Here is a 23,451-nt window from a genome sequence, read left to right as displayed (position 1 = left end):
TTGCTAAGCACGCCGCTTTTTGCAGTGTATAAACAAACAATAACTTCTTTGAATAATAAAATATTTTTTTTAGTGCAATATCGAGTGGTTTATTATAACTTCGTATGGAAATAGACTAATGGATGAAATATCTTATGTTATATAGACCAAGAGATTTGTCAAAATGTCGGAGAAGAAGATTGAAGCCAAGTCGTTAGTGGAGTAGGAAGAATGCTAATTTATTTAGTTAAGATGACAATCTGGCGTTAAAGGCACTTCTTCAGTGGGCTCATCATTACTCCTGCTCCTTCTCGATGTCGATCTTAATTATGTTGACCGCGGGTTCCGGCGAGGTACTTCGCGATTCGGGCAGTCCATTTGGTGGAGCAGCTGCATCCACAATGCACTCATCGCTGCCGGTGGTGCTGATCGTGATGGTGGGTATATTATCCGACCAAATGGAGCTCTGCGAATCCTGTCGCATCGTGCGGCGTCGATGGGAATCGCTGCGTTTGGGAAAGGTAATGGGACCGGCCGTGTCCAGTTCCTCCAGGTCATCGTCCACGGTGGCCGTTGGAGCAGTGCCGCCAGTGGAAGGAACTTTGGGAGGCTTGGGTGGTTTAGTCGGCGGACGAGATGAGGAAGTGCTGCTGCCAAAATGCAGTGGAGCACTGGGAGTCGGAGACTCCGGTTCCGGGGTGGGTGGCATTTCCAGGGCCGTCGAGCTGGACACACTGGACAATACTGAGGGCGGCGGTGGCGGCGTGTAGGCCAAATAGGTGGGGGTGGTCGGACCCGGCGACTCATCCGAGCCAGGCTGCTCCGGTTCGTCCTTCTTGAGATTCACTGCCTCGCGGACGAGGGCCAACAGGTTGCCGATCTTCTTGCGACCCTGTCGAGACAGCACCGACAATTGCCGCTGGTGGTGACCCTGACCCTGACCCTGGTGACCCTGACTGGGCGTGGGCGAGGGCAGACTCCTCTCCTGCTCCTGCTCACCTCCAGATAGCTCGCTGGTCAGGTGCTCCGGGGCTGGAGGGGCAGGCACATCCGAGCTCCTCTCCACACTTCGCTCATCGAACTTGAACACTTCGGGATTATTTGACTTGAATTTGTGCTTGCGGAACTTGAACTTGCCCAAACTTCCACCACCACCACTTTCTTTATTGGTCGGTGAGGGTTTATCTTCCTTCTTTTCATCAACTATGTGGAATTTGGGGGTTACGGGTGTGGATTCCTCGGCATTCGGTTCCACTGACTCAACTGGCATGTTGGGTGTTTGTGGTGTTTCTGGGGATTCCTCAACTTCCCCCTCTTCATCCTTCTGCTCCTTGTGGCGCCTCAGCAAACTGGCGCGGCGTTCGCTGACAATCCTTGAATTCGTATCCGGATCATGTTCGTTGTCCTTGTCCTTGGGCGATTCATAGGGAGGCGGCTGTTGCTGCGGCTGCGGCTGCTTGTGTTTGGTGTCCTTTTTCTCCTTTTCCTTTTCCTTCACGCTGCCCCTGTGTTTCTCCACTTTGAAGCGGCTCTTGGGATGGGTTTCCTTGAGAGGGAAATTCGCCGAGGAGCTAGTCCCGGCCACTATAGAACCAGCCCGTGCCCGCTCCTGTTTGGCAATCTGCACGATGTCCACGAGCGAGGGTTTGCGGGTGCGGCGGATTTGCTGCAATCGCGACAGGCCGAAGCGCTTGTCCTTGGCCTCCTCGTCGTGGGGCAGGGAGTCCTGGTGCTCGGTGTCCGTGTCATCGTCATCCCGCCGCACAAAGGAGTCCTCATCGGAGGTGGCGGATCCCTTGCGAAGCGCCTTCTTCATGATGCGTGAGATTAGCTCTGAAAAACAAATGACTTGTGAACTTAACAAGAGAGAACGCTATAGTCGGCTGCCCCGACAATCTGATACAATCTGATGATTAATTTTTTTGTGCCAAAAATTGGGTTCTAGGTTTTTGGTATAATTTAATTTAATAACGAGTTCAGAAAGATATAACAATTCATATTTGGATCCATATGGTTTTGGCCAAAAAACCAATTATTTTTCGGTCAAAAAATTATTTTTTTTTGTGCCAAAAATTGGGATATAGGTTTTTGGTAAATATGATTTTTTTTCTTTTCGTTTTTTGGCTGTAACTTGGCCAAAAATGGTCCTACACCAAAAATACATACTGTTTTGAACAGATAACAACAAAATAAATAAATCCATGACACTTTTCGTGTGGTTTTGAAAAAATAAAATTTTCGCCAATTTTCACTATTTTTATAAGGGGGTACATCATAATTTTTTGCGAAAAATGGCAAAAAAATAAAATGTCCAGGTTTCAATGACAATCGATTGGAAATTTAATAACGAGTTCAGAGAGGTATGACAATCCATATTTGAATCTATATTTTCATTGTTTCAGCCAAAAAAACAATTATTTTTCGGTCAAAAAATGCATTTTTTTTATATCTTTTTACTCTACGAGTAAAGGGTATAAATATCTCTCTCTCTAATCCCTTGGATTCACCTACCTTTGCGGGCCTGATTTTTGTACTCCTCCGTGTCGAAATCGGGCGGTTGGGTGGGTGTAACCGGAGAGCTGGCCTCCAGAACTTTGCGCCACCGATTTGTCAGCGTGGTGGCCGTCGGTTCCGCCTGCTTGACCTCCGGTACCTTGAAGATCTTCTTGCGCTCCTCCTCACGTTCCTTCTGCAGCTGGGTGCGCAAATCCTGGTTGGCCTCTCGCAAAGCGCCAGTCAGGGAAACCAGATAGTAGATGATGAGGATGAGCAGCAGGAGCAGTGGAATCACAGTGCTCGAGGAGGTCAGATAGTCCAGCGGTTCGTGGAGTTGTCTAACAGAGTTTATATCTTTATACCATATCTTTAAAATGTAGTTTTAAAACATACTTTGGCAGCGCATTCCTGGTGGTGTTGGTGATAAACTCTGCTATCCTGTTGTACTCCGAAAAGGGACCGCAATGCCAGGAAGGACGCAGCCAAACAATCGCATATCCAACTGGCAGGACGCAAAGGAAGAGCATGGTCAGTAGCAGCGATAGGTAGAAGTTGTTCGATTTGGACGCCCTGCAAGGATTCGAGATTACCATACCATCATCATCAACAGTTGAGTCCCAGGACCACTCACTTGAATACCACCTCGTGCGGCACATTGCAGGTGAGCACTATCCACGAACGGAAGTACATCATGATCATCAATTTGACCAGGTTGATGAGCACCAGGCCCGGCGAGAAGAATATGCCCATCCACACCTGGCCCTGGTTATTAATCAACGTCAGGATGTTCTCGGCTATCTTGAAGTCGCCGTACTGCGATGAAAAGCGACGAAAACAAAGCCTCGCATTAGTCACCTGTGGCCAGGGAAACACCGAAACCGGATGGAGTGCTCAACTCACCTGGGGAAAGGTCTTCTCCATGTCCCAGCACCAGTTTTGATTGACATACCGCACGAAGAGGGCGCGCAGAAAGTCGATGCACAGCGGCGCCACAATGGACATCAGCTTTTGGGAGATGAGGTTGAGAAAAGTGGGGTTTAATAAGCGCTTTGTAATGAACTTGGATGGTCCGGATGCTGGCGCTTAAAAGTTGCCACACGTAACCCGGGCTGTGCCCGTCTTGAATCCTAGTTTATGGCTGATTTTGTGGTCCCCAATTCATGCACGAACACGTGCCCCAATCCAAGGTTGAATCGAGATGAAGATACCGGTTGCAAGCCCAAACCGCACATGACCAAACTCAATTCCCCATCGCCAGGGTATTTGGTTATGCGTAAAGCATAAATGCGTTTAAGCCCCGGCCCGTAACTTGCCTAATTTATGTGCTTAAATCGTTTAATAGAGATTATGTACGCCATGTCGGAGGGGGCATAATCAAATCGGGACAGCAGACCCATGTCCTTATTTTTTTTTCGCTCGGGATTTCAGATCCCTAGGCCGACACACAGTTTACACGAATGTCGGACAAATGGTAAGTACGGAATAAAAGGGCAAGTAATCCCCGGATTGAGATGTCTTCTGAAAAATCCCTACGACCAGTAGGGTTATTGACTTGGCCGGATATCTACACCGTTTCCTCATCTCGCCAACAGTCAAAAGTGTCTCGGCGACCTTGAAAACTTTTGGCCATTCCACCAGTTTGTTTACGATTAGACTGAAAGTTCACAGCCCAATGGGATGCCAATCGACACTCGACGTGGCAAATGGCCAAATAAAAGTTGGCATTCGAGGGCAAAAAGTTCACAATCATGCTTATGGCTTATGTAAATTTCTGACTGGAAATCGAAGAGAGCGCGTAGAAATTCCTTTTCCTTTTCCGGCTACCAGCTGCGTTTCACATCAATGGCAAAGGACTCCCGAGAGCGATTATTATGATAAAATGCCCTGCGTTTTGCTTTTAAGTCAAGTGGATTTTGGTTTTGCTAGACGAGGGCAAAAATTTGATTTTCAAAAAAACGTAGGGAAAAAAACCGAGAAGACAAAAGCGGAAGACAAATTTTGCGTTAAATTTTCCGGACAATTTAGCTAAACGGGCTTTCACGCCCAGCTACTCCCTTTTCGAGTTCAATCATATTTAAGGCTAAATAGATTTTGATACAGAAGCAGTTGCTTCCGAGCTGGAAGCCCAGGGAAATTGATAGCAGCTCATGGTGATAAATTTGCTTTTAAACTGCGGCAACTTTGGCAGTGCTTAGCAGTTGAAGGAGCAGAACTCACCCCGTCGAAAACGATGACTTTGGAGAGCTCCTGGCCCAAGGAGGTCTCCCAGCACATGGTAGTCAGATTGGTTTGTATCTGCTTAATCGCCAGCTGCACTTCCTTCAGTCGCTTCTGCTTCCGCTCTAAAGGAGTGAGTTTCACGGTGGTTAGCTGCTTGGAGTCGCTGCTCAGGGTGGTGCCATCGGGACTTTCGGTGGTGCTACCAAAGATACTATTGCCCGTGGGACAAATGGTTACCACACAGTCCTCCAGCTGATCGCTATCCATATAGGTAGTGCTCTTGAACTCCGACACATCCATAATGCCCATGTAGTAGGGTGTCTTTGGAGCTTCCTCGGTGGTCGAAGAGCTCTCATCTTCCTCGGTGGTGCTACTACTGCTTTCATAGGGATTTGTGGTGCTCTCCGAAGTGGAAGATTCGGTGGATCCCTCCGTTGTGGATGTTTCCTCCTCGGTGGTGCTGGTTGCCTCTGTTGTCGTTCGGTATCTTCTTCTGGGTCTTCTGGTGGTTGTGGTAGAAGTAGAAGTAGTTGTAGAGGATTGCCTGTTTCTCAGTCGCCTGAGTTTCTCCCACTCCTCCTTGCTGAGAATTCCATTCAGTGGTCTTTTGGTGGTGCCCTGTGTGGTTTGCCTGATAACAGAGGGCCAATTCAGGGGCCATCGACTGGGAATGGCATTTACCGCCTCCGTGGTTTCCCCCGGTTGACCACTGGAAACGGCGGAATCATTGCGATGTCGTCTGCTGTATTTGCTGGTGAAAAAGGGTGAGTCGCCCAATGATCTCTTCCTGCGGCTCTTCGACTCCTCTTTTTCTTCTTCATCCACTTGCTCCAGAACCTTGGCCAATGGATCTTCTGCCTGATCAGTACTCCTCTGTTCATCATAATCTTCAATGTCCGAGGGTTCCGACGAGAAGTCTGTAAAATCGGAGTAGCTATTGTTTTCCGGGGCATCTGACGTGGCATCGCTGCCATAGTCGTAGGAACCCTCATCGTCGCCTGAGGTGTAGGAAAAGTTGTCCTCTGGCTGGGGTTTTTCGGTGGTTGTGGTTGTCGTTAGTTTTGTGGTGCTGCTCGAAGGCAAAATGGTGGTTTTAGCAGTGGTTGCTGCTGTACTCATAGTTGTACTACTGGTAGTTGGTGCTATAGTTGTATTGACAGTGGTGCTAATCAATGTGGTTGTTGTTGGAGCCTCTGTGGTTGTAGTGGCTCTTTCAGTCGTTGTGGTTGTTGTTGCCTCCGTGGTTGTTGTCGTCGGCGGTAAAGTTGTCCAAGGTGTAGTTGTAGTAGCAATAGTAGTGGTGGTTGCCTCCGTGGTTGTCCAAGTACTCGAAGTTGAGGGTGTTGTTGTGGGCAGCGTTGTTGGCATCATGGCTGGTGTGGTGACATTAAGAACCAACAACGCGGTGGCCAAGTTCTTGCCACTGATAATGTTGCCCAAGAACATTCTTTTGCATTTCATAGTCCGGTTGTAGCACTTGAGTCGCTGCATCGAGGTGGCGATTAAGGTGGCAGCAGCTGTGGTCGAGAAGAGACCTCCACTATCCTCGCCCCACGATGAACTCGAGGCGGAGTCATCGAACAGGCCATCCGATGTACTTTCGCTATAAAGCGAGGTCGTGGGGCTCATCGCCCTGAGAGCCTCAATCGAACTGAGCAGATTCTTCAGCTCCATGGTATTCGTTTCGTTCTCCATTTTCAGCGCCTGCAGCGGTTTCTCTTTGCTGTTGATCTTGTAGATGAAGGAGAACATCAGCGAGTACAAATTCAACATATTCAGGATCATAATGCTGCAAAGTAAGAGGGCTTTCGTTATTACCAATAAAATGTAATACATTACCGCTGTTTAACTCACCGAGCCAATTGAAGGCGCAGCTGCTGCCTAGGATGCCAGTTCTCGAATAATCCCAGGGCCTCGAAAATCATGGGCAGGAAGAAGGAGAGCAGGGTCATGGTCACGTTCACCGCATTGCGACTCAGCCAGTTGTCGTGCTTGGCCAGGTCCTCAGAGCTGTAAATAAATTACACAGAGGGGAATATAAGTAAATAAATAAATTAATAAATAAATTATTAATTAAACAAATATTAATATATTTTTAAAATATTTAAAATCAAAATACAGCTTCTTTAAGGCTCTTCCTTTCCACGTTTACCCATCAAACGTAAATAAGGATGTTTTCCCTACCATTTTTCCCATTTCCCCCATCCACTTACTGATTGACCAGCAGCACCACCGTCGCTCCCGACAAACCCAGCAGTCCCATCACCAGGATATTGACCAGTATCCTCTGCAGTATCACCCGCCAGCTGAAAGGACACGGCGCATCGATTATGGTAAGTAAATAGCATCAGTTGGCCGCGACTTACTTGCGATTATCCTTCTTCTTCTCAGCCTCCTCCAGCAGGGCCTCCTTGAAGCCCACGACCACGGATGCGATGCGATTGTGGGCCGTTTCCGCGTGTCCTATGGGAGAAGGATTTAATGGTATGGGATGGGATGGATGGAGGAACTGCAACTGGCCACTTACCAATCATAAAGTCCCAGCCGGTGAAGAGCTTCCACGAGAAGACGCACTCGTCGTCCTTCGAGGAAAGTTTCGAGTTGCGCGAGTTTTCCGCCATTCTGTCGACAGAGCGAAAAAAGTTTTAGTCTTGCCGTAATTTGTGCTGAAAATCCCCGGCAATCCCAGGATAGCTTTTGCCAATTGGAATAATTCACGCTCGCCGAGCACGTGCTAAGCTAAAACAAAAGTGGCCAGCGGAAAGGTCAGTGCCGGCTGCTCACTGTTGACATTGCTACTTTGTTCAATTACGAAATCAACATAATGCCGACAAAGCCATTAAAGCGAGCCAGCCGCCCAACGGTCAAAATGGCGTTTTGCCATTTCCGTTTCCCGTTTGCCACCCCCTTTTGCACGTGTCTGCGTGTCGTGTGCGTGCGTAAATCATAATGGCCAATGCTCTCTGTTCTCTTTCGTTGGGGGCAGAAAGTTTTTCGGCCCCCCAGTCACGCCCCGTGCCAAGATTTGTATTATTTAATCAGCGCTTCAGTGTTGTTTAATTAATTAACGAGCATTCGGACATTTAGTTTGCTTTTTGCGGCTTCGATGGCAAGGGATTTAATGAAGTGCCTGGCCAACACTGGGACCCATGACCCTCTGGAACCTTATTTACTTATATACCCATACTCACTTTCTCAGCGTGGCCACAAAGCTGTAGATATAGACCAGGACGGCGGTGAGGAAATAGGCTAAGGGCAGCTTATATCCGGACGTGCTAATGCCGGATGTGCTTGAATAGTAGCTGGGGGAGAGAAAACGAGAGGATATTGCCAGCAATTAATAGAGATCTCATTCCGCCACTCTAATAATACCATTAAATAATTGCATAAAAATATAAACCAATAGGGTTATTTTCTGTTGAAAAAGCGAGTGAAAGTTATATTATTTGGGTGTGAAACAGAGTAGGTGTCTAAAAGTATGCAACAATATATTTTTAATCCAAAAGTGATATAAATTCTTACAGTAAGACTACTGTTCTTAATTCACTGCATACTTTTAAGCACATACTTGACATTTAAAAGCGATTTTCTTATTTTGTACTTGAAGAAATAGGGAGTTAAGTTTCTTTATTTATTTATTTATTTATTTGTTCTCACCCATAAAACATCGGTGAATACTTCAGGTATCCCTCAAACTCCCAGAATGTGAAAAGATTGCCGGCCACACGAGCCTCGGGGTCGGACATCCTTTTTCTGGGATCCGTTTCGCCGTGTTTGGTGGCAAAATACTGAAAATGCACGAAACCCGAGTGGAAACATGAGAAGAGTTGTAAAACGAATTGGCCACTTTCGAGGGCACTCACCTCGGGCCCAATGACAAAGGCGACCAGCGGAATGGCAATCATGATGTTGACCCACATGAGCCAGCGCAGGAATGTAAAGTAGGAGGCCACGCCGGAGCCGAAGTGCGACTCGATCTCCTTGATGCGCAGCTCCCAGGGAATGAGGACGGTGAGGAAGCTGGTCGTCTCCCGTTTCCAGTGTCGCCATCGCTGAGGGAGTAGAAAAAACGATTTATATCTCGGAGGAATTGCAGCCTGCAAGTTCGTATTTTAATTGGTTTTCCCCGGGCAACCAAGCTCACATAACTCTGTGAATTATTGAATGTCCGTCCCGAGCCGGAAAAGTGGCCCATAAATTGTGTAAACATAAATATTTTTTGCATGGCTTGGGGCTTGCTCGCCTTGGGCTTGTTGCATTCCGCATTCTGCAGGCGTTTCCTGCCGGGGAAAAAGGGGTAAAATGGGGTACGAAAATCACTTACTGCCGCCATTAAAATTTTAAACCTCGCCCACAAGTCTCTGGTGCTGCGTGACATGGCGAATCGCTCCTGCAGCGCTCCCTCGTGGCGTGCCACATATGTTTTGGCCTGTCAACACATCCGAGGGCCGCAGGATCCCACAGTCCAAGTCCAGAACATCATTAAAAATGCCAGGGTGTAGCGCAAGATGGGAGATAAAGAGTGGTTGATTTTGTGGTGTGAATGAAATCGAAAAGTTTGGAGGAGAGGTTGTCGTAACATTCTCAACGACCTGACAAGCGGCGTGAAAACGAACGCGCCCAGTTTTAGGCTTCCAACTTCTCACCCACCCGAAAAGAAATCCCCGATTCCAATTCCACGCCCATCTTAAAGCCATGGCTTTATATACACCCTCAACCACCCACCTGCCGAACCAACTTGAGCTTCTTGCGGATGGGCCATGGCTGTAGCTTCACCGACTGTATGACCTCCTTGTGCAGGCGGATGTTCTCAAAGATTTGCTCTTGCGTGGACTCCTGATTGGTGCCCTCCTCTGAAAGTCAAGAAGAGGAAAAACAGATTACACATACGCCCCGTATGCCACGCCATCAAAAGCGGAGGCCGCACGTAGCATGAAAAATTACGGAAAACAGGCCCCCAGACGTTGATTAGCTGCCACTGGAGGACCGAGAGCCGCTCGTTAACTAAGCGAAATCTGTTCTGGACACTTATGGGTCCCGCACTTGCCTGAACTTGTCGTATAGACACTGGAGCGTCGCCGCTCCACACTATCCAGCACGTGATCCATGGGACTGGATGCCCGTCGCGAACTCCGGCTGCCTCGTTTGCCCCGATAGCCGCGCACACTGGCACGTCTCTGCATTATTGCCGATACGGAAATTGTGTAGCTCTCCTCATCGTCAATGTCGCCGCCGCCGCCATCCTCGATTCCTCCTGTTATTCCGACTCCTGATGGCGGATACTGCCCCAAGTGGGCTTCGTGGTGGCTGCTCTCGGCGTCGCTGCTTTGGTTTTGCAATGGGAAATCTGCTGGGGAGAAGCAGAGGAGGAGGTCATTAGGTTGTCCACCTATACAACAATCAAAGAAAATTGCAAACTGGCTGGGAAAAAAATATTTTCAATATAAGCTCCCTCTGACTTGCAACTATATTTGTAAACTCCATTTCTCTTATTTATATTTAAATTTTAAAATAATTCTTAAAGGCTCCAAATGTCTGTGTTATTGTATTTGAAAAATTGTTAATGGAAATGTTGTTTCTAAAAAAATGTTTTAAGATTTTATTTCACAAATAACTACATTTATTTTATTTTAATCCAAAACTGGATGAAACAAAAATTTCTCCAAACAAATAAAAAGTGGAAATCTTATTAAAAGAGTTTTAGTAAGAGGAATATTATTTTATAGGTTTCTGAGTGAACTGAAGAAAAGAAAAGTATTTATTAAAATGTTCGTACCAATTCTTACAAATTTTAAAAGAAGTATAACGTTGCTAACAAAATGTACCTGATTTAATACACAATTAAATTTGAAAATAGATTTTTTATTTCAGTTTTATTTGTTAAATTGTTAAAATATTTATACAATTAAAGGGAAATCATTGAACAACATCGCCATTAAAAAAATTCATTTAATGCCGTTTTCTAGTCCAACTGTTTAATTTAAATATTGCTTTTTAGCCATACTTTAAATTTAACATACCGGAAAACCGGATATAAAGTTTTCGTTAAAGAAATTGTACATACCGTTCAGTTCGTAGGATCTGTGGTCCTCCTGTGATGCAGCTCTTTAATGTTGTAGAAGGCAATAAAAAAGCAGAGAGACAGATAGTTGCTCCATGGCCTTAAATTATCCTCAGCGCCGCGGCACTCACCTCCTGCCCCGTTGTCCCTTGTAGAATTCCCTCTTGGCATCGGCGCTGCTCTGCATTTGCCAGCCACCTCTATCCAAGTCGCATGGCGGTGCCCAGGTCACAGATAGTTGATGGGGCGAGGTGACTCCCGAGTTGTTCTACGAATTGAATTGATGGTGGAAGCTTAACTCAACTGGTTTTCAAGTGCTGTTCCGGGACAGCTAATTACTCAAATCACACTGGTACTCTTCTCTTTGCGTGCGGGAGGACCTTCACTCTTAATTGCTTATTTATTAATTTCACTGCAGAGTTATTATATATCTTCTGGTGCCCTCGAAGAAAATCCTTTTAATGGACTAGTAGTCAGCAATTTGTGCTCCTGATTTTGCTAGTTAGCCGCCCGTAGCGCTTTGGAGCAGCCTTGTGCGCAGACTGAACGGCTTAGCTGGCTGGCCGGGCCAGCAAGGCGCAAAAGACCATCCTCCAAAAGGACATCGACCAACACCATTACCAAGGAGCTCACACGGACACAGGTGGAACGAGCGAAAGTTAAATTTTTCTAATAATGAATGAATATGAATGAAGAAGCGAGGGAACCGAGGGACGAACACCACCGGCGATGGGCAACTTATCAAAGCCAAAACGTGCCCAAAACCCACACAAGCACTCGATGTGGCGCCAAGGAATTTACGCGGACATGGTATAGTATAGAAAAGGACAGGACCTCCTCGCCCAGTTGGAACGAAGACGAATGAGTGTAAAAATCGCCAGCGGCATGTGATAACAACGCCGTATCCGGGCGTAACCAGCCAGGACTTCGAATGTCCATTTAGATGGCGATGTGAGTGTGAGTGTAAATGTGAATGTGAATGCGAGTGGGTGTATGCCTTGTATGATATTGAGTCACCTTGTATTCTTGGCCCGACCATGTAAATGAAAATCAAACATGCAAGGGTTGATAAAGGAAAATCGCGAAATTCCAGGGTTTTCCCCGGGTTTTCTGCCTTTTCAGTCAGGGGAGTGCCCTCTATTGAAATATATGTTTTGGCGCTCTCCGCCGTGTTTTGTGCTTCGCTTTCGCTTTTGCTTTCTCTGATTTCACTTTCGTCCCTTTTAATTAAATGGAGTTCGCCTAGGCTTTCCCGGCTTTAATTAACATCAAATTTATCTCGCACGTGTAGCCTTATTATTCGGCGATTATGGGTTCATTACCCGCTGTGCCAGTGGCCTAGGCCTGAATTTGAGAATTTTCTAGGTTCAGGTCCAGGTAAACTTGAGCCAAAGTTCAATGCCGCACCGATGACCCAGTGAAAAGCCCACGCCTTTTCTTTGGGCCTAAGTGGCTTTCCATGTTCGGCTGCAGTTTTCGCGATTCGCCCATAAATCTTAGGGCCTAACTTGGCCAAAGGCGTTGGTCCTCGAATGTGGGTCAACTACACACAATATATATTAATTTGAAGCCACCTAGAAAGTATAACCAAAATAAATCAAGGGATGCATGATGATCAATTAATGCGACACACATTGCTCTCGCTTTTGGAGCGCCTCCATTTGTCGCGGAATTCGCGGTGGCGCAACCGCATTGCCTGCACCTCCGAGGAGCTGGAATCCGTGGTGCTGGCCAGGTGGAGGCGTTCCGAGGGGAAGCTCTCCTGGCTGCTGGAGCGCCGGCAGATGTGCATCTTGGGCATGTACTGCTTGCGGCTGCAACCGGCGTTCTTCTGATTATTCCGGATGATCTCCCGCGCAAACCGGGCCATCACCTTCTGCTTGTGGTGACGATTCCACAGCGGCCCGTGGGCACAGTTCTCCCGGACCCAACGACGCGCCTCCCGACAGCCCACATACAAACTCTGGTGGGCGTAGCTCTTGGTGTCCAGCATGAAGCCACGATTGCCCAGGAGACCGAAGCCAAGATCGAAGACATTGCGGCCCATGGCCAGGGGATGGGGTCCATCTTTGGTCTTGAATAGGTTGGGACCAACTGGCTCCAGGGGTCCCTTGGTTTCCTGGTGAAAGCGACGATCCTCGGGAGAGCAATATGACCAGTTTTCGAAAGATAGCAAACCCTCGTCATTCAACTCAAAGTCCACGGGCAGCGAGTCATTGAATCTCATCTGATCTATCGACTTTAGCTTGCCATGTCTATGGGTTACTTGGTAAGTAACTCCCGCGGGATCCGGTGTCTGAATGGTGCCCCTGCCATGGAATTGATTGTTTTTAAACTCTCCCGTGTAGCGGGTGCCATCGGGATAGATGTAGACACCCAACTCCTGCATGCCCAACTCATCGCTGGGGCCAATATATCTAGATCCCGTCATAAGGATGTCCACCTGTGTAATGGTCGAGGCCTTCGTTGTCCTCTGGTACTGCTCCATTTTCACTTTAACAACTTGGGTATTTTGTGTACCGAAACAGTGAAATTCGAATGTAATGTTGTTGAAAAGTTGAGTGATTATTCAATGAATTTGTCTAAAATATTCTATAACCGTTAATGGCGAGGTAATCAGTAACTTCAGTGATTACACTAATGTTCCCACTAAACTTGGCCTAATTACCCCCGTTCCATTTACTATATAAATAACCCACTGAAAGGCAGACAGTAACAAACTTTTCTTGGCACGATGAAGAAGTTGGTAATTTTCTTGGCCTTCGCTGTGGCCGCTGGAGGAGCTGCCAAGGATGATCCCGATCACATCATCACCAATGGAAGCCCCGCCTACGAGGGACAGGCGCCCTATGTGGTGGGCATGGCCTTCGGGCAGAGCAACCTGTGGTGCAGTGGCACCATCATTGGCGACTCCTGGGTTTTGACATCCGCTCAATGTTTAGCCGGCAGCTCGGGGGTGACCATCTACTTCGGAGCCACCCGGCTGAGTCAGGCCCAATTTGCAGTGACAGTGGGCACTGGATCCTACATCACCGGAAGTCAGCATCTCGCTTTGGTTCGTATACCCCAAATTAGCTTCAGCAACCGGGTCAACAAGGTGGCCCTTCCACCGCTGAGGGATAGATCCCAGCGCTACGAGAACTGGTGGGCCAATGTCTGCGGCTGGGGAGTTACCACTTTTAATAACGGACTAACCGATGCGCTGCAGTGCGTCGACCTGCAGATAATGCCCAACAACGAGTGCTCCGCCTTCTACGGATCCACCACCGTCTCCGATCAGATCCTCTGCACCCGCACTCCCAACGGAAGGTCCACTTGCTACGGCGATGCCGGAAGTCCGCTGGTCACCAAATCGGGATCCACCCTGGTGGGCATTTCCGCCTTCGTGGCCTCCAACGGCTGCACCTTGGGACTGCCTGCCGGCTTTGCCAGGGTCACCAGCGCACTGGACTGGATCCGTCAGCGGACCGGCATTTCTTACTAAGCGGGTCATGTAGTAGAGTATCAAAATAAACATGTCCTATGCCTGCACAGCAATTTTTGTGATGCTTCTTCTGGGGATCAAAATGATTCATTTCGATTCAAATTGTTGATTAAGTGTTTTTAAGATTTTGTAAAAATTTAGATGCCATTGTGATGTGTTTATACCTATCAAAATGTAGAAGAAAACTTTAAAATCGGACCATTCATTAAAAAGTTATGAGCAAAAATTTAAACAGCCGCTAGATGGCGCCAGTAGCATTGATGAGTAATGGGTATCTGTTAATAGCGTTCTCTTAGGTTCTTTTTCAAATAAGGCTTAAAAATTAAGCAGGAATGGCAAACTCTTATATTTAAATAAACTTCGTCATTAAAAAGGGCAATTCACTCAGTAACGAAGGGATTCACGAAATTATTGTAGGGATTAAATATTTATTGATTTTTATTTTTAAAAAAATAGGAGACTCTTTAAATAAAAGAAATTAGTGAAATTGCTCTTTTGTTCATAACATACAAAATGAATAAATTTATTTGAACCTCCTACGCGGCGTTAACTAAAATTTTAAATAGGAAAATACATATAAACAAGACAATCCTCGCGATCTACAGCTCGAAAATGGAGCGTGTCATTTCCAAGTAGCTGTTGTGGCGAATCAGATTGGACTGCACCACATTGATGTTGTCGGCCGGCCGCTTTTGCATCATGGCGAGGGCCGATCGATAGGTTTCCGGAACCTCCAGGGGCAGTGAGTCCTCGCCAAAGCTATCGGACTGGCAGCTGGAGGCGCCGCCCGAGTCGGGATTGCGAACATCTGAGGTGCTTGTCCATTGGCGAGGTCTTTCAACCTTCTCCATTTTGGCACAAGGATGCTTCTTCTGGTACTCTTGCTGATCCTGCTGTCGCTTGTCCAGCATCCTGGCGTAGGCCCTTACACACATTTCCGTATCCCAGGCGGGATCATTGGGCGGCATGGACTTCCGGCGAGTGGTTTGCAGCGGCTCCTTAGTCGATTGACCCCGCTTTTTGGTCAGCTTGTGGTAGTACCGCTTGCGATTCACCTCGCCATTGGGCGCATATATGGCAGTCCTTCGGAGCTGAGCCCGTTCCGTGGCCAAATTGTTGGCTATAATGCGGCGGCAAAAGTCGGCGGGTGGTTCAATAACATGCGCGGTTCGAGCCTTCCTACAATGACGCTTGATAAAATCCTTATCCTGCTGACAGCCCACGTACATTCGGCTGCGAAACGGGCCCGGTCGATCCGTCATCCAGCAGGTCTTACTGTTGAACATGCCCTCCTCGACATCGTAGCAATCCGGCGGTATTTCCCTGGGCAGCATTTTGGCCGTAATAAAGGCCGTCGGGCCCACCGGCTGTTGGCCATAACGACGCTCGGCATGATAGCGCCGATCGCCGGGCGTCAAATAGTCCCAATTGTCGCACTCCAGCTTCATCTCGTTGAACCTGCCCTCGACATGCAGGCCGTCGGAGAACCACATGTCCTCCACCGTCACCAGGCGACCATGCTCGAATTCTCCCTTCACCGTGAAGCGATAGGGTTGTGCCAGTCTTAGGTGCCCGAAACCATGGAACTGACCCTGGTGGAACCTGCCGCGATACTCGCTGCCATCCGGATAGCGATAGCTACCGAATCCGTCCATCACATTCACCAGCCTGTCCCAGGCGCCCTCATAACTGCTCCGGGTGACGAAGTGCCTCTGCTGGGACTCGGCGCATATCGTCGACATTTTGTCAGCTTTTTCGGGGGTAATTTTGTGTGTCTGTGTAGTCGAAGCAACTGAAAACCAACTCGAACGTGCCAACTGACAAACTCCCGGCCTGCCTTGTTGAGATTACGCATCAGCTTTATGACCAAATAAATGTTTGCCCTCCGACCCACTCGACCCACTGTTCTGTCCCAAAAACCACTGGACAAGTGGGCAGAGTCCAGGGTGTGTCTACCGCATCCACATGCCCACTCGCATGTCTGGCCTAATGAACACGGGGATACTCTTGTCTGTACCTGCTGGCCAAATAGCCAAGTGATTTAACTTGTTTATTAACTGCCGTAAACCAGAAAACCTCCAGTGATCTGAGATTTTGCATGCTTATTTCGAGTTGAATGTGTGGAGTTAGTTTGCGAAATTATTCCAATTATGTTAAAGTTTGACCAGGAAAGCCACTCATAATTAGGAGCATTTACAACATACGATAGATAAGTATCAAGGCTTGGTAAAAATAGGTTACCAGAGAAAATTTAGCTCTTAATTAAGGCAAACGACTTTTCATAAACATGCAAAGGAAATAAAATAAATGTGAAATATACAAAAGAATTTTTAGCAATAGAATTTTTATTTTTAAATAATTCGAAGTAAAATAAAAATTTAACTAAAATCGTATTAACCAAAAAGGCTTTTTAAAAGGAAAGCAAAAGGTATAAAAGGAAAACATTTGTAATAAAAGGAATCGTTAAAAAATTCCCAATTTTTAAATGCATAAACTAAGAAGAAACAAATTCTCCAATAAATTCGTCCTGAATAACAAAAATACATTTTTCAAAAATACGCAAAGTATAAAAAAATAGTTTACAAATAATTCGAATTTTAAAATTGATTATATCAAAAACTAAGTACAACCAAAACTTCTTAAAAATTTTTAGTAGTACATTTTTTTTAAAACCCTTAAGTTTAAGATGAATTCCTTCTTTTAGGAACCCCTACAGAGCATCCTACGTCCACCTTGACCAAAGGAATCTCCCACCTGTCTACTGACGGGTGTAAAAAATGATTTTAACAGCCAACTGGCTGGCGCTGCATTGCTTTTGCTTGACCGAGCCAAAAGCGACGGGCAGTTAAGTGCGATTGGTGTTTATGGCCATTGGCCATTGCTGCAGCTGGGCCATGTCCAGAGCCATTCCATTGACTCGTTCCATGTCTCGTTGGCCTGGCCAAATCGTAAGCACTCCCGGGCGGGCCGTAAATCATGCTCACTTACCTCACTGTTGGCGCCAGTGGCCACGTTGCTGCTGCTGCTGCCCACGCAGCGGAAGTCGACGGAACCACCTGATGAGCGTCGCGGTTTGCCGATGTCCAGGCGCAGGATTCCCGGCTTGGGTCGCCGGGGAGCTGCGGCCGGCGGGCCACTGAGCCCCGCAGCTCCACTGGGCTCCTCGTCGTTCTGCATGGCCAGAGTTGAAACGCTTTTATTCACCGCGCTCACACACGTCCGCCGTGCAGCGCCAACGCGAACTGACTACATCCTGGATGTCCTGGCCGAGGACTTTGGAGCAACAATTACGCGCGCAGCCAACGGGCAATGGATATAAAATGTGAATTAAACGCGCCACCCACGCGATAAGTGTCAATGAATGTGCCATGCGAGAGTGTGTTTGTGTCTCCATTTTCCTGTGTCCTGCGTCCTGTGTCCTGTGCTTTGCCAGTTCCCGAGGATGACGTTGGACAGCACAGGACACGCGGCACTTTCAACTGCTTCTCCTGGCTGTCACCGACTGGGCTCAGGCTCACATGACACAAAGTGAACTTCCTGCTTTCAGGGTCACCGCGGCCTACCTCTGTGTAATTATGTCTGCCGCGGCCCCAAAAAGTGTCAACAGCTCGGCCCCCAAAAATACAGGACACAAAATATCGCATGTCGCATTCGCCATGTGAAGGAACGCCATTTTTCATTTTCACTTTCGCTTTTCATTTTTATACCCGTTACTCGAAGAGTAAAAGGGTATACTAGATTCGTGCAAAAGTATGTAACAGCTAGAAGGAAGCGTTTCCGACCCCATAAAGTATATATATTCTTGATCAGGGTCACTAGCCGAGTCGATCTAGCCATGTCCGTCTGTCCGTCTGTCCGTCTGTCCGTCTGTCCGTCTGTCCGTCTGTCCGTCTGTCTGTCCGTCTGTCTGTCTGTATGAACGCTGAGATCTCAGAAACTACAAAAGCTAGAAGGTTGAGATTTCCCACACATATTCTTTGGCTTCCTACGCAGCGCAAGTTTATTTTAGCCGAGCGCCACGCCCCCTCTAACGCCCACAATCGCCCACTAACGATTTTAAAATGGGTCCTGCGCCCACATCTTTAAAGATTTCCGAGAAGTATAAATGCAATTTTGTTGTGTATATTTATACCTATCGAAATGTAGAAGACATTTTTCAAATCGGACCATTCATTAAAAAGTTATACGCAATCAAAAATTATATATCTATCTCCCTCGCACTCCCTTTAGCTGAGTTACGATTATTAGTCGGGACACCAACCCGACACAGCGTTCGCACTACCTTTAGCTGAGTGACGGGTATTAGATAGTCGGGACAACAACCCGACTATAGCGTTATATTTTTGCGCCTTCCATTAGTGCGATGCGTTGCCCCGTGTCCTTAATTATGAGCGCACAAAAGGAGCCTTCACTGGGTTTTCTAATTGTGGTGACCAGTTTCGATGGGGTATATACGTTTTGGGGAGCTACTATTGATTCGTAATGAAATGTTCCTAATGAGACTCAAACTTAGGACACAAAAATCTTAAAATATAGTTTTTCTTAAATATATATGGTATTTTATTTCTAAAATTAAAGTCAATGGAATTTTTTTGGGTGGTTCTACATTTAAATAATTAAAATATATTAATAAATAACATAAATAAAATTAAAAATTGTCATCCTGGTAAATAATAAATGTCAAATTTCTTTGAACTAGTATAAAATAATCACAAGCAAATTGCAATCCTATCAAAAACAAATTTATTACTTAACTCATTTTACAAAAAATGTTGTTTAAACAATTTTTAAAACATAAGGAAACCAAAAGAAATGCAAGTTTTGGAATCAGCTGAAAAATAATGCGAATAAAAAGACTGGGTCCTGCTATAGTATCAATTTTCGGCTAATACAACTTGAATTTAGTTTTTATTGGTATAAAAAAGCAATGAAAATATGATTTATAAAACGTATTATTGGCTGCGTTATAAAATGATTATATTTAAGTTGCAACCCCCAGTCGATTGGTAGCAATAAATACTGTTACGCTGTCAGATAAGTTTCCATTTCAAACTCCCCATAAATACTTACTAAAGCTGAAAATACGGGTCCCCCAGTGGGGGGTACTGCCAAGTCGATCCGAATGCGGGCTGCACACATGGATGGTGATGGTATCTCCGCTCCACGACGCTCCCACTTGGCCAGAATGCGCTTGTTAGCTGCCAAGCCCACCTGCTGTTGCTCCATCTCCTCCCCCTGCTCCCCACCAGCGGCATGTCCTCGCACATCCGCATGTCCTGCCCCTGCTGATATGCAATGCCTTTCTATTACATGCAAAGCGCGTTAAATTAATTGAACTGCAAAGTGTCAGCGGCAGAAGGAGCGGAATAGGGAAATGTTGCCCAGCATGTTGCATTTAATTTTTATTCTTTTCACTTTATTCTATTGCGTTGAACCAGAGCAACTAATATTAATTCAACACGGGTATGTTGGTACTCGCTAAAGTAGCTTATAAAAAACTTTTCCTATTTGTCGCAAATGTGTGTGTGTGGAATGCATGGATGTGTGTCAGTGTGATGTATGCTTGTGTTTGTGTCTCCTGGTTTATGCTTAGTACAAATTTCAGTTTCAGTCTCAAAAAACGTTTGCATAAATTAACTAAAACCATTTTACGTAAATTAATTTGTGCTTTTTCTTGCATCTATAAATTTCGTACCTAAATTGCAAATGTCATAAAATCGTTAGGAAAATCGTCTTTTCATTGTGATGCCGGGCAATAAACGGAGGGGCTACCAAATAATGCAATAAAAACCCGACTGAGTTTGATGATGATTGAAAACCATTTGGCCGGCTTTAACTCCCCTCAAATTTGAATTGCAAAATTTCGCCTAGCCCCCCTAAAAAGATTGTCACAGTTTTTCTCGCAGTTGTTTCTGCATATTCAACTAACCCTAAGAGCTATCTGGTTTTACTAACCCTAACTTAACCCATCAAACTTGAAGTGCAATCTGCTGGCCGTACCTGCTAACTAGCATCTAGCTACCTTACGAAACCCACACACTTTATAGCCAGCAAATCCCCATAAATTTCGAGTAAATCGCTTATACGCCACGTATGCCGCAAGTTCGGTTTTGCACTTTCCACAGCATCTGACTTGAATTTATAGAGTAACCCGGAATGAAAACAACAAAAAGGGAAAAAGGAAGAGGGAATGGGACTGCCAAGCGTAAAAGTAGAATCGATTTATGCATAAAAACGGTGAAGCCGGCAGAAATTTATGAATATCAAACATTTGATCTTTTTGGTCCTGGTTTTTCCGGCTGCAGGAAAGCTCTCTCTGTTTTTCCTGTGTTGTCTCCGCTGCCCCCTGTTTGCTTAGCTTAATAACCAGTTTTTCTCGTACACGAAAAGTTGGTCAAGTTAAGCAGTAAATGCTCTTTTGGCTTCTGTCTTCTGGCAGTCGGTGTGTGTGGGTGGGCTACGTGGCGTATGATTAATGTGCGTGGCTTGTTCGCCTAATGAATTGGCTAGCATAACCACGGGCTAACTGGCCAAAATACTGCCATTCAGTTAATACTTAAATACACATTGAGCTTACGTTTGATGCTCGCTAATTGACTTGTGTCTTGTGTGTTGTGTGTTCTATGTGCCTGTTGCATGGCATCTCGATGAGCATGTCGCTTGTTCGTTCGTTAATTTGGTCCTTTAGTCTATTGGTTTTCGTACTAGCTAGCTATGCCTATGGAAATTGGTAAATATATCAAACCTACACTTAGGGCTATGCTAAAAACTCACTTAACAGCTAATAAACGCACACATTACGCAAATGCGAGGGGCGATGGGCGATGGAGCGACCTCAGAAAGTTGTCACTTTGCCCAGCCGCATGCCGAGCAATTTACGGCGCTTTTTGGCGCTCAGCTTTGTCCAAATGGTGCTGCTGCCCTCCACCAGCAGAAATTCGTCGCATAAATCATCCGGCTCCTTGGTGCCTCCGATGCCTCCAATCCCTCCGATGCCGTAGAAATGATCCTCCTGATACTTCTCGGAGCGCGAGTCGCCGGAAACGAAGCCGCTTTCTGGGCGGGACAAGGAGGCGGTGTGCCAGGGAAGCTGCTGGAACCATCGGGCCACTTTCGCCGTCGACGATAGCTGCGGGAAATGGAAAATCGGCGGTTGGTGGGTGGGTGTGTTAAGTAAAGTCAGTGTGTAAATTTATGCAAATGAGTTATGTGCGCAAATTGCTGCCCACCAGCAAAATCCGTTGGCAGTAAGGAAAAAACGAAATAAAAAAATATTAAAAAAACCAACTACCGAGTAGAGTGAAAAATGGCGACACTTGTTTTTTGCCACTCCTCCTTGGGCCGACGGCATCGTTTTTCATTTATCCAGGGGTGGAAATTCATACACTGACCGTCGAGCGTCCCAAGGGGCGGATGCTTAATGCGCTTAAAAGTGTGCTGCATGTTTTTGTCGGAAAAGTCATTAGGGAAATTGCCCAGTCTGGCGTTAACTTTCAATTATTAACGACAATATACAAGCGGATCGAAAGAGATGCCAAGGGTTTTGTTTTTACATAATTATCCGATTTTTATTATTATTATTTATTCTGTTGTCTGCCGTTCATTGTTGCTCGCCCATTGAATTTCCATATTCAGCCGAATATTTGAAATTTTAATTTACACATAACTCTTTTGCGGGTTGAAGCCTATGCGGGTCACGCATAAATTGAATTAAAATACAACAATTTACAAAAATAACAGTATCCAACTAAAACTAGACTCATTAGCTTAAACACTAGTTGTATAGATATAGATTTCATTTGGGGGAAGAGAAAATACTTTCAAACGATTATGGCAAACTTTTTGAGTAAGTTTCTTCGTTGCTGATATGCTAAGATTATGTTTCACAAATACTTTTACCTAAGTAAACCAAACGCCAAAGGGCTATATACTCTGACTTTGGCACACACTTTGAGCTAGAAGATAACGCTATATAGATTTAGATATATTTTACACTTAAATAGACGTTGAGCTGGGCAAATAATTGGCACATTAAACGCCTAGGACACCTAAAATGCGAAACTAAAGTAGGGTTGTGTTGCTCCTAAATTAATACTGTTCCACCCACTCATTCACTCGATCCTCAGGCTCTCTTTAATATAATTTATTTAGTGGTATGCCTGGCCCAGGTGGTCCTCTGCACCTGGCTCATCATCTGGCTGCGATTGGGCACCTTCTCGCTGGTGCTCCTGGTGATGAAACTGGGCGTGGCCGATAGCTTCCTCTGGTGACCCGCCTCGTCGGTGACCCTCAGCAAAACCGTATTGAATCGCGTCTCCCGACTGCTGTTGCTATTATTGTTCTGATTTTGGCTCTGGTTGCCATTGCTGCTCCCGGGACTTATGTTATTGTTGCTGCTTCTTAAACGAGGTGATGATGGCGAGTCCAGCGTTGAGGAACTGCGACTGGTGTCCCGTGTGCTCGTAGATCCACCGCAGGCCAGGCCAGCCAAATTGCCATTCGAAACGGCCGCCTTGAGCTGCTCCTCCAGACTATTCAGATTCTGCTCGATGCTCAGCCGGATATCCTCGTTCAAGGACGAACTGCCGGCGAAGGAGTTCCGATTCATGGTGCCCAACGGCGAGGGCGTCAGCGTTCCCGTGGCCGCCGGCGAGGTGAGGAAATTGAAGGCTCCTCCAGCTCCAGCTCCTCCTCCTCCAGCATTATTATTCGGAGTGGCCGGAGTGCAGGACAATGGATTCACATAGAAGAAGGAGTTGTGGCCCGCGGCGGAGGGCGTCTGCTGGCCCTGGCCAGGATTGGCATTCAGATTCAGGGCCTGCAGGCGATTCAGCAGCTCCTGATTCACCTGGAACAGATCCTTGGACAAGGCATCCTGCTGTTGCTGTTGCTGCAACTGATTGCTGATGCTCTGCAGGGCGCTCATCGAGGGGTAAGGACTACTGCCCCCCGCCACGGGAGGGGGCGTGGCCGGATTGGGAACCGCTTGTTGCTGCTGCTGCTGCTGTTGCTGTTGCAAATTCTGGAGGTGCTGGCTCTGCTGATTGAGGCCACTCAGCTGGTGACTCAGCGAGGTCAACTGCTGATTGATGCTGCCCAAATTGCTGATCTGCTGATTGATCGTGGCCAAATTGTTGTTGTTGCTGGTGGCCTGCAGCAGCATTTGCAGCTGCGATTGCTAATCGAATGGGGTGAAAGGTCACAGGGCATT

At 46.5% G+C, this 23,451-nt stretch overlaps 5 protein-coding genes across 12 annotated transcripts in view; 1 reads left to right on the top strand and 4 right to left on the bottom strand.

Moving 5' to 3' along the window:
- Window positions 1-90: 90 nt before the first annotated feature.
- Tmc (Transmembrane channel-like) lies at window positions 91-17,850 on the bottom strand. Its single transcript, XM_017155150.3, has 19 exons — window positions 17,229-17,850; window positions 10,888-11,024; window positions 10,760-10,800; window positions 9,743-10,042; window positions 9,421-9,548; window positions 9,020-9,124; window positions 8,559-8,747; window positions 8,353-8,483; window positions 7,887-7,997; window positions 7,223-7,317; window positions 7,062-7,158; window positions 6,909-7,001; window positions 6,550-6,705; window positions 4,693-6,484; window positions 3,376-3,480; window positions 3,107-3,288; window positions 2,869-3,045; window positions 2,491-2,813; window positions 91-1,812 (listed from the first exon to the last, which is right to left on the bottom strand). Exons 1-19 carry the CDS (start codon window positions 17,415-17,417, stop codon window positions 275-277), a joined length of 5,889 nt encoding a protein of 1,962 aa, XP_017010639.3. The 5' UTR covers window positions 17,418-17,850; the 3' UTR covers window positions 91-274.
- Window positions 12,000-13,322, bottom strand: LOC108066580 (MORN repeat-containing protein 5). The gene has a single exon (XM_017155153.3). It carries the CDS (start codon window positions 13,242-13,244, stop codon window positions 12,372-12,374), a length of 873 nt encoding a protein of 290 aa, XP_017010642.3. The 5' UTR covers window positions 13,245-13,322; the 3' UTR covers window positions 12,000-12,371.
- On the top strand, window positions 13,477-14,466 carry LOC108066581 (serine protease 1). Its single transcript, XM_017155156.3, has one exon. It carries the CDS (start codon window positions 13,491-13,493, stop codon window positions 14,238-14,240), a length of 750 nt encoding a protein of 249 aa, XP_017010645.2. The 5' UTR covers window positions 13,477-13,490; the 3' UTR covers window positions 14,241-14,466.
- LOC108066579 (uncharacterized) lies at window positions 14,734-16,066 on the bottom strand. The gene has a single exon (XM_017155152.3). The coding sequence runs from the start codon at window positions 15,980-15,982 to the stop codon at window positions 14,840-14,842; it is 1,143 nt and encodes a 380-aa protein (XP_017010641.3). The 5' UTR covers window positions 15,983-16,066; the 3' UTR covers window positions 14,734-14,839.
- A 1,779-nt stretch (window positions 17,851-19,629) lies between the features above and the next one.
- Window positions 19,630-23,451, bottom strand: part of LOC108066569 (capon-like protein) — a 45,784-nt gene continuing 41,962 nt past the window's right edge. For 3 of the 8 annotated variants that reach the window (XM_044396010.2, XM_044396009.2, XM_070214640.1), the window contains one exon: window positions 21,783-23,418. In XM_044396010.2, coding sequence (XP_044251945.1) covers window positions 22,384-23,418 — 1,035 coding nt within the window. In that variant the 3' untranslated portion in view covers window positions 21,783-22,383. Of the gene's footprint in view, window positions 21,370-21,736; window positions 23,419-23,451 lie in introns of those variants that run through there. The other 5 variants (XM_070214641.1, XM_070214639.1, XM_017155140.3 and 2 more) reach the window with 3 other exon arrangements.

This window comes from Drosophila takahashii, chromosome 3L, assembly GCF_030179915.1.
Source record: "Drosophila takahashii strain IR98-3 E-12201 chromosome 3L, DtakHiC1v2, whole genome shotgun sequence".
In the NCBI taxonomy this organism is placed as follows: Eukaryota; Metazoa; Arthropoda; class Insecta; order Diptera; family Drosophilidae; genus Drosophila; species Drosophila takahashii.
The sequence above is the reverse complement of the archived record's forward strand: the minus strand, read 5'-3'. Positions and strand labels throughout refer to the sequence as shown.

What these genes read in the sequence shown, in the direction of transcription:
- LOC108066580 (XM_017155153.3), bottom strand. Translation starts at nt 13,244, where the DNA reads ATGGAGCAGTACCAGAGGACAACGAAGGCCTCGACCATTACACAGGTG.
- LOC108066581 (XM_017155156.3), top strand. Translation starts at nt 13,491, where the DNA reads ATGAAGAAGTTGGTAATTTTCTTGGCCTTCGCTGTGGCCGCTGGAGGA.
- LOC108066579 (XM_017155152.3), bottom strand. Translation starts at nt 15,982, where the DNA reads ATGTCGACGATATGCGCCGAGTCCCAGCAGAGGCACTTCGTCACCCGG.
- Tmc (XM_017155150.3), bottom strand. Translation starts at nt 17,417, where the DNA reads ATGCAGAACGACGAGGAGCCCAGTGGAGCTGCGGGGCTCAGTGGCCCG. An exon ending in CCTTTGTCATTGGGCCCGAG is followed by an intron (nt 8,484 to 8,558) that starts GTGAGTGCCCTC and finishes GTGCATTTTCAG; the next exon opens with TATTTTGCCACCAAACACGG. An exon ending in CAAAAATCAGGCCCGCAAAG is followed by an intron (nt 1,813 to 2,490) that starts GTAGGTGAATCC and finishes TTTGTTTTTCAG; the next exon opens with AGCTAATCTCACGCATCATG.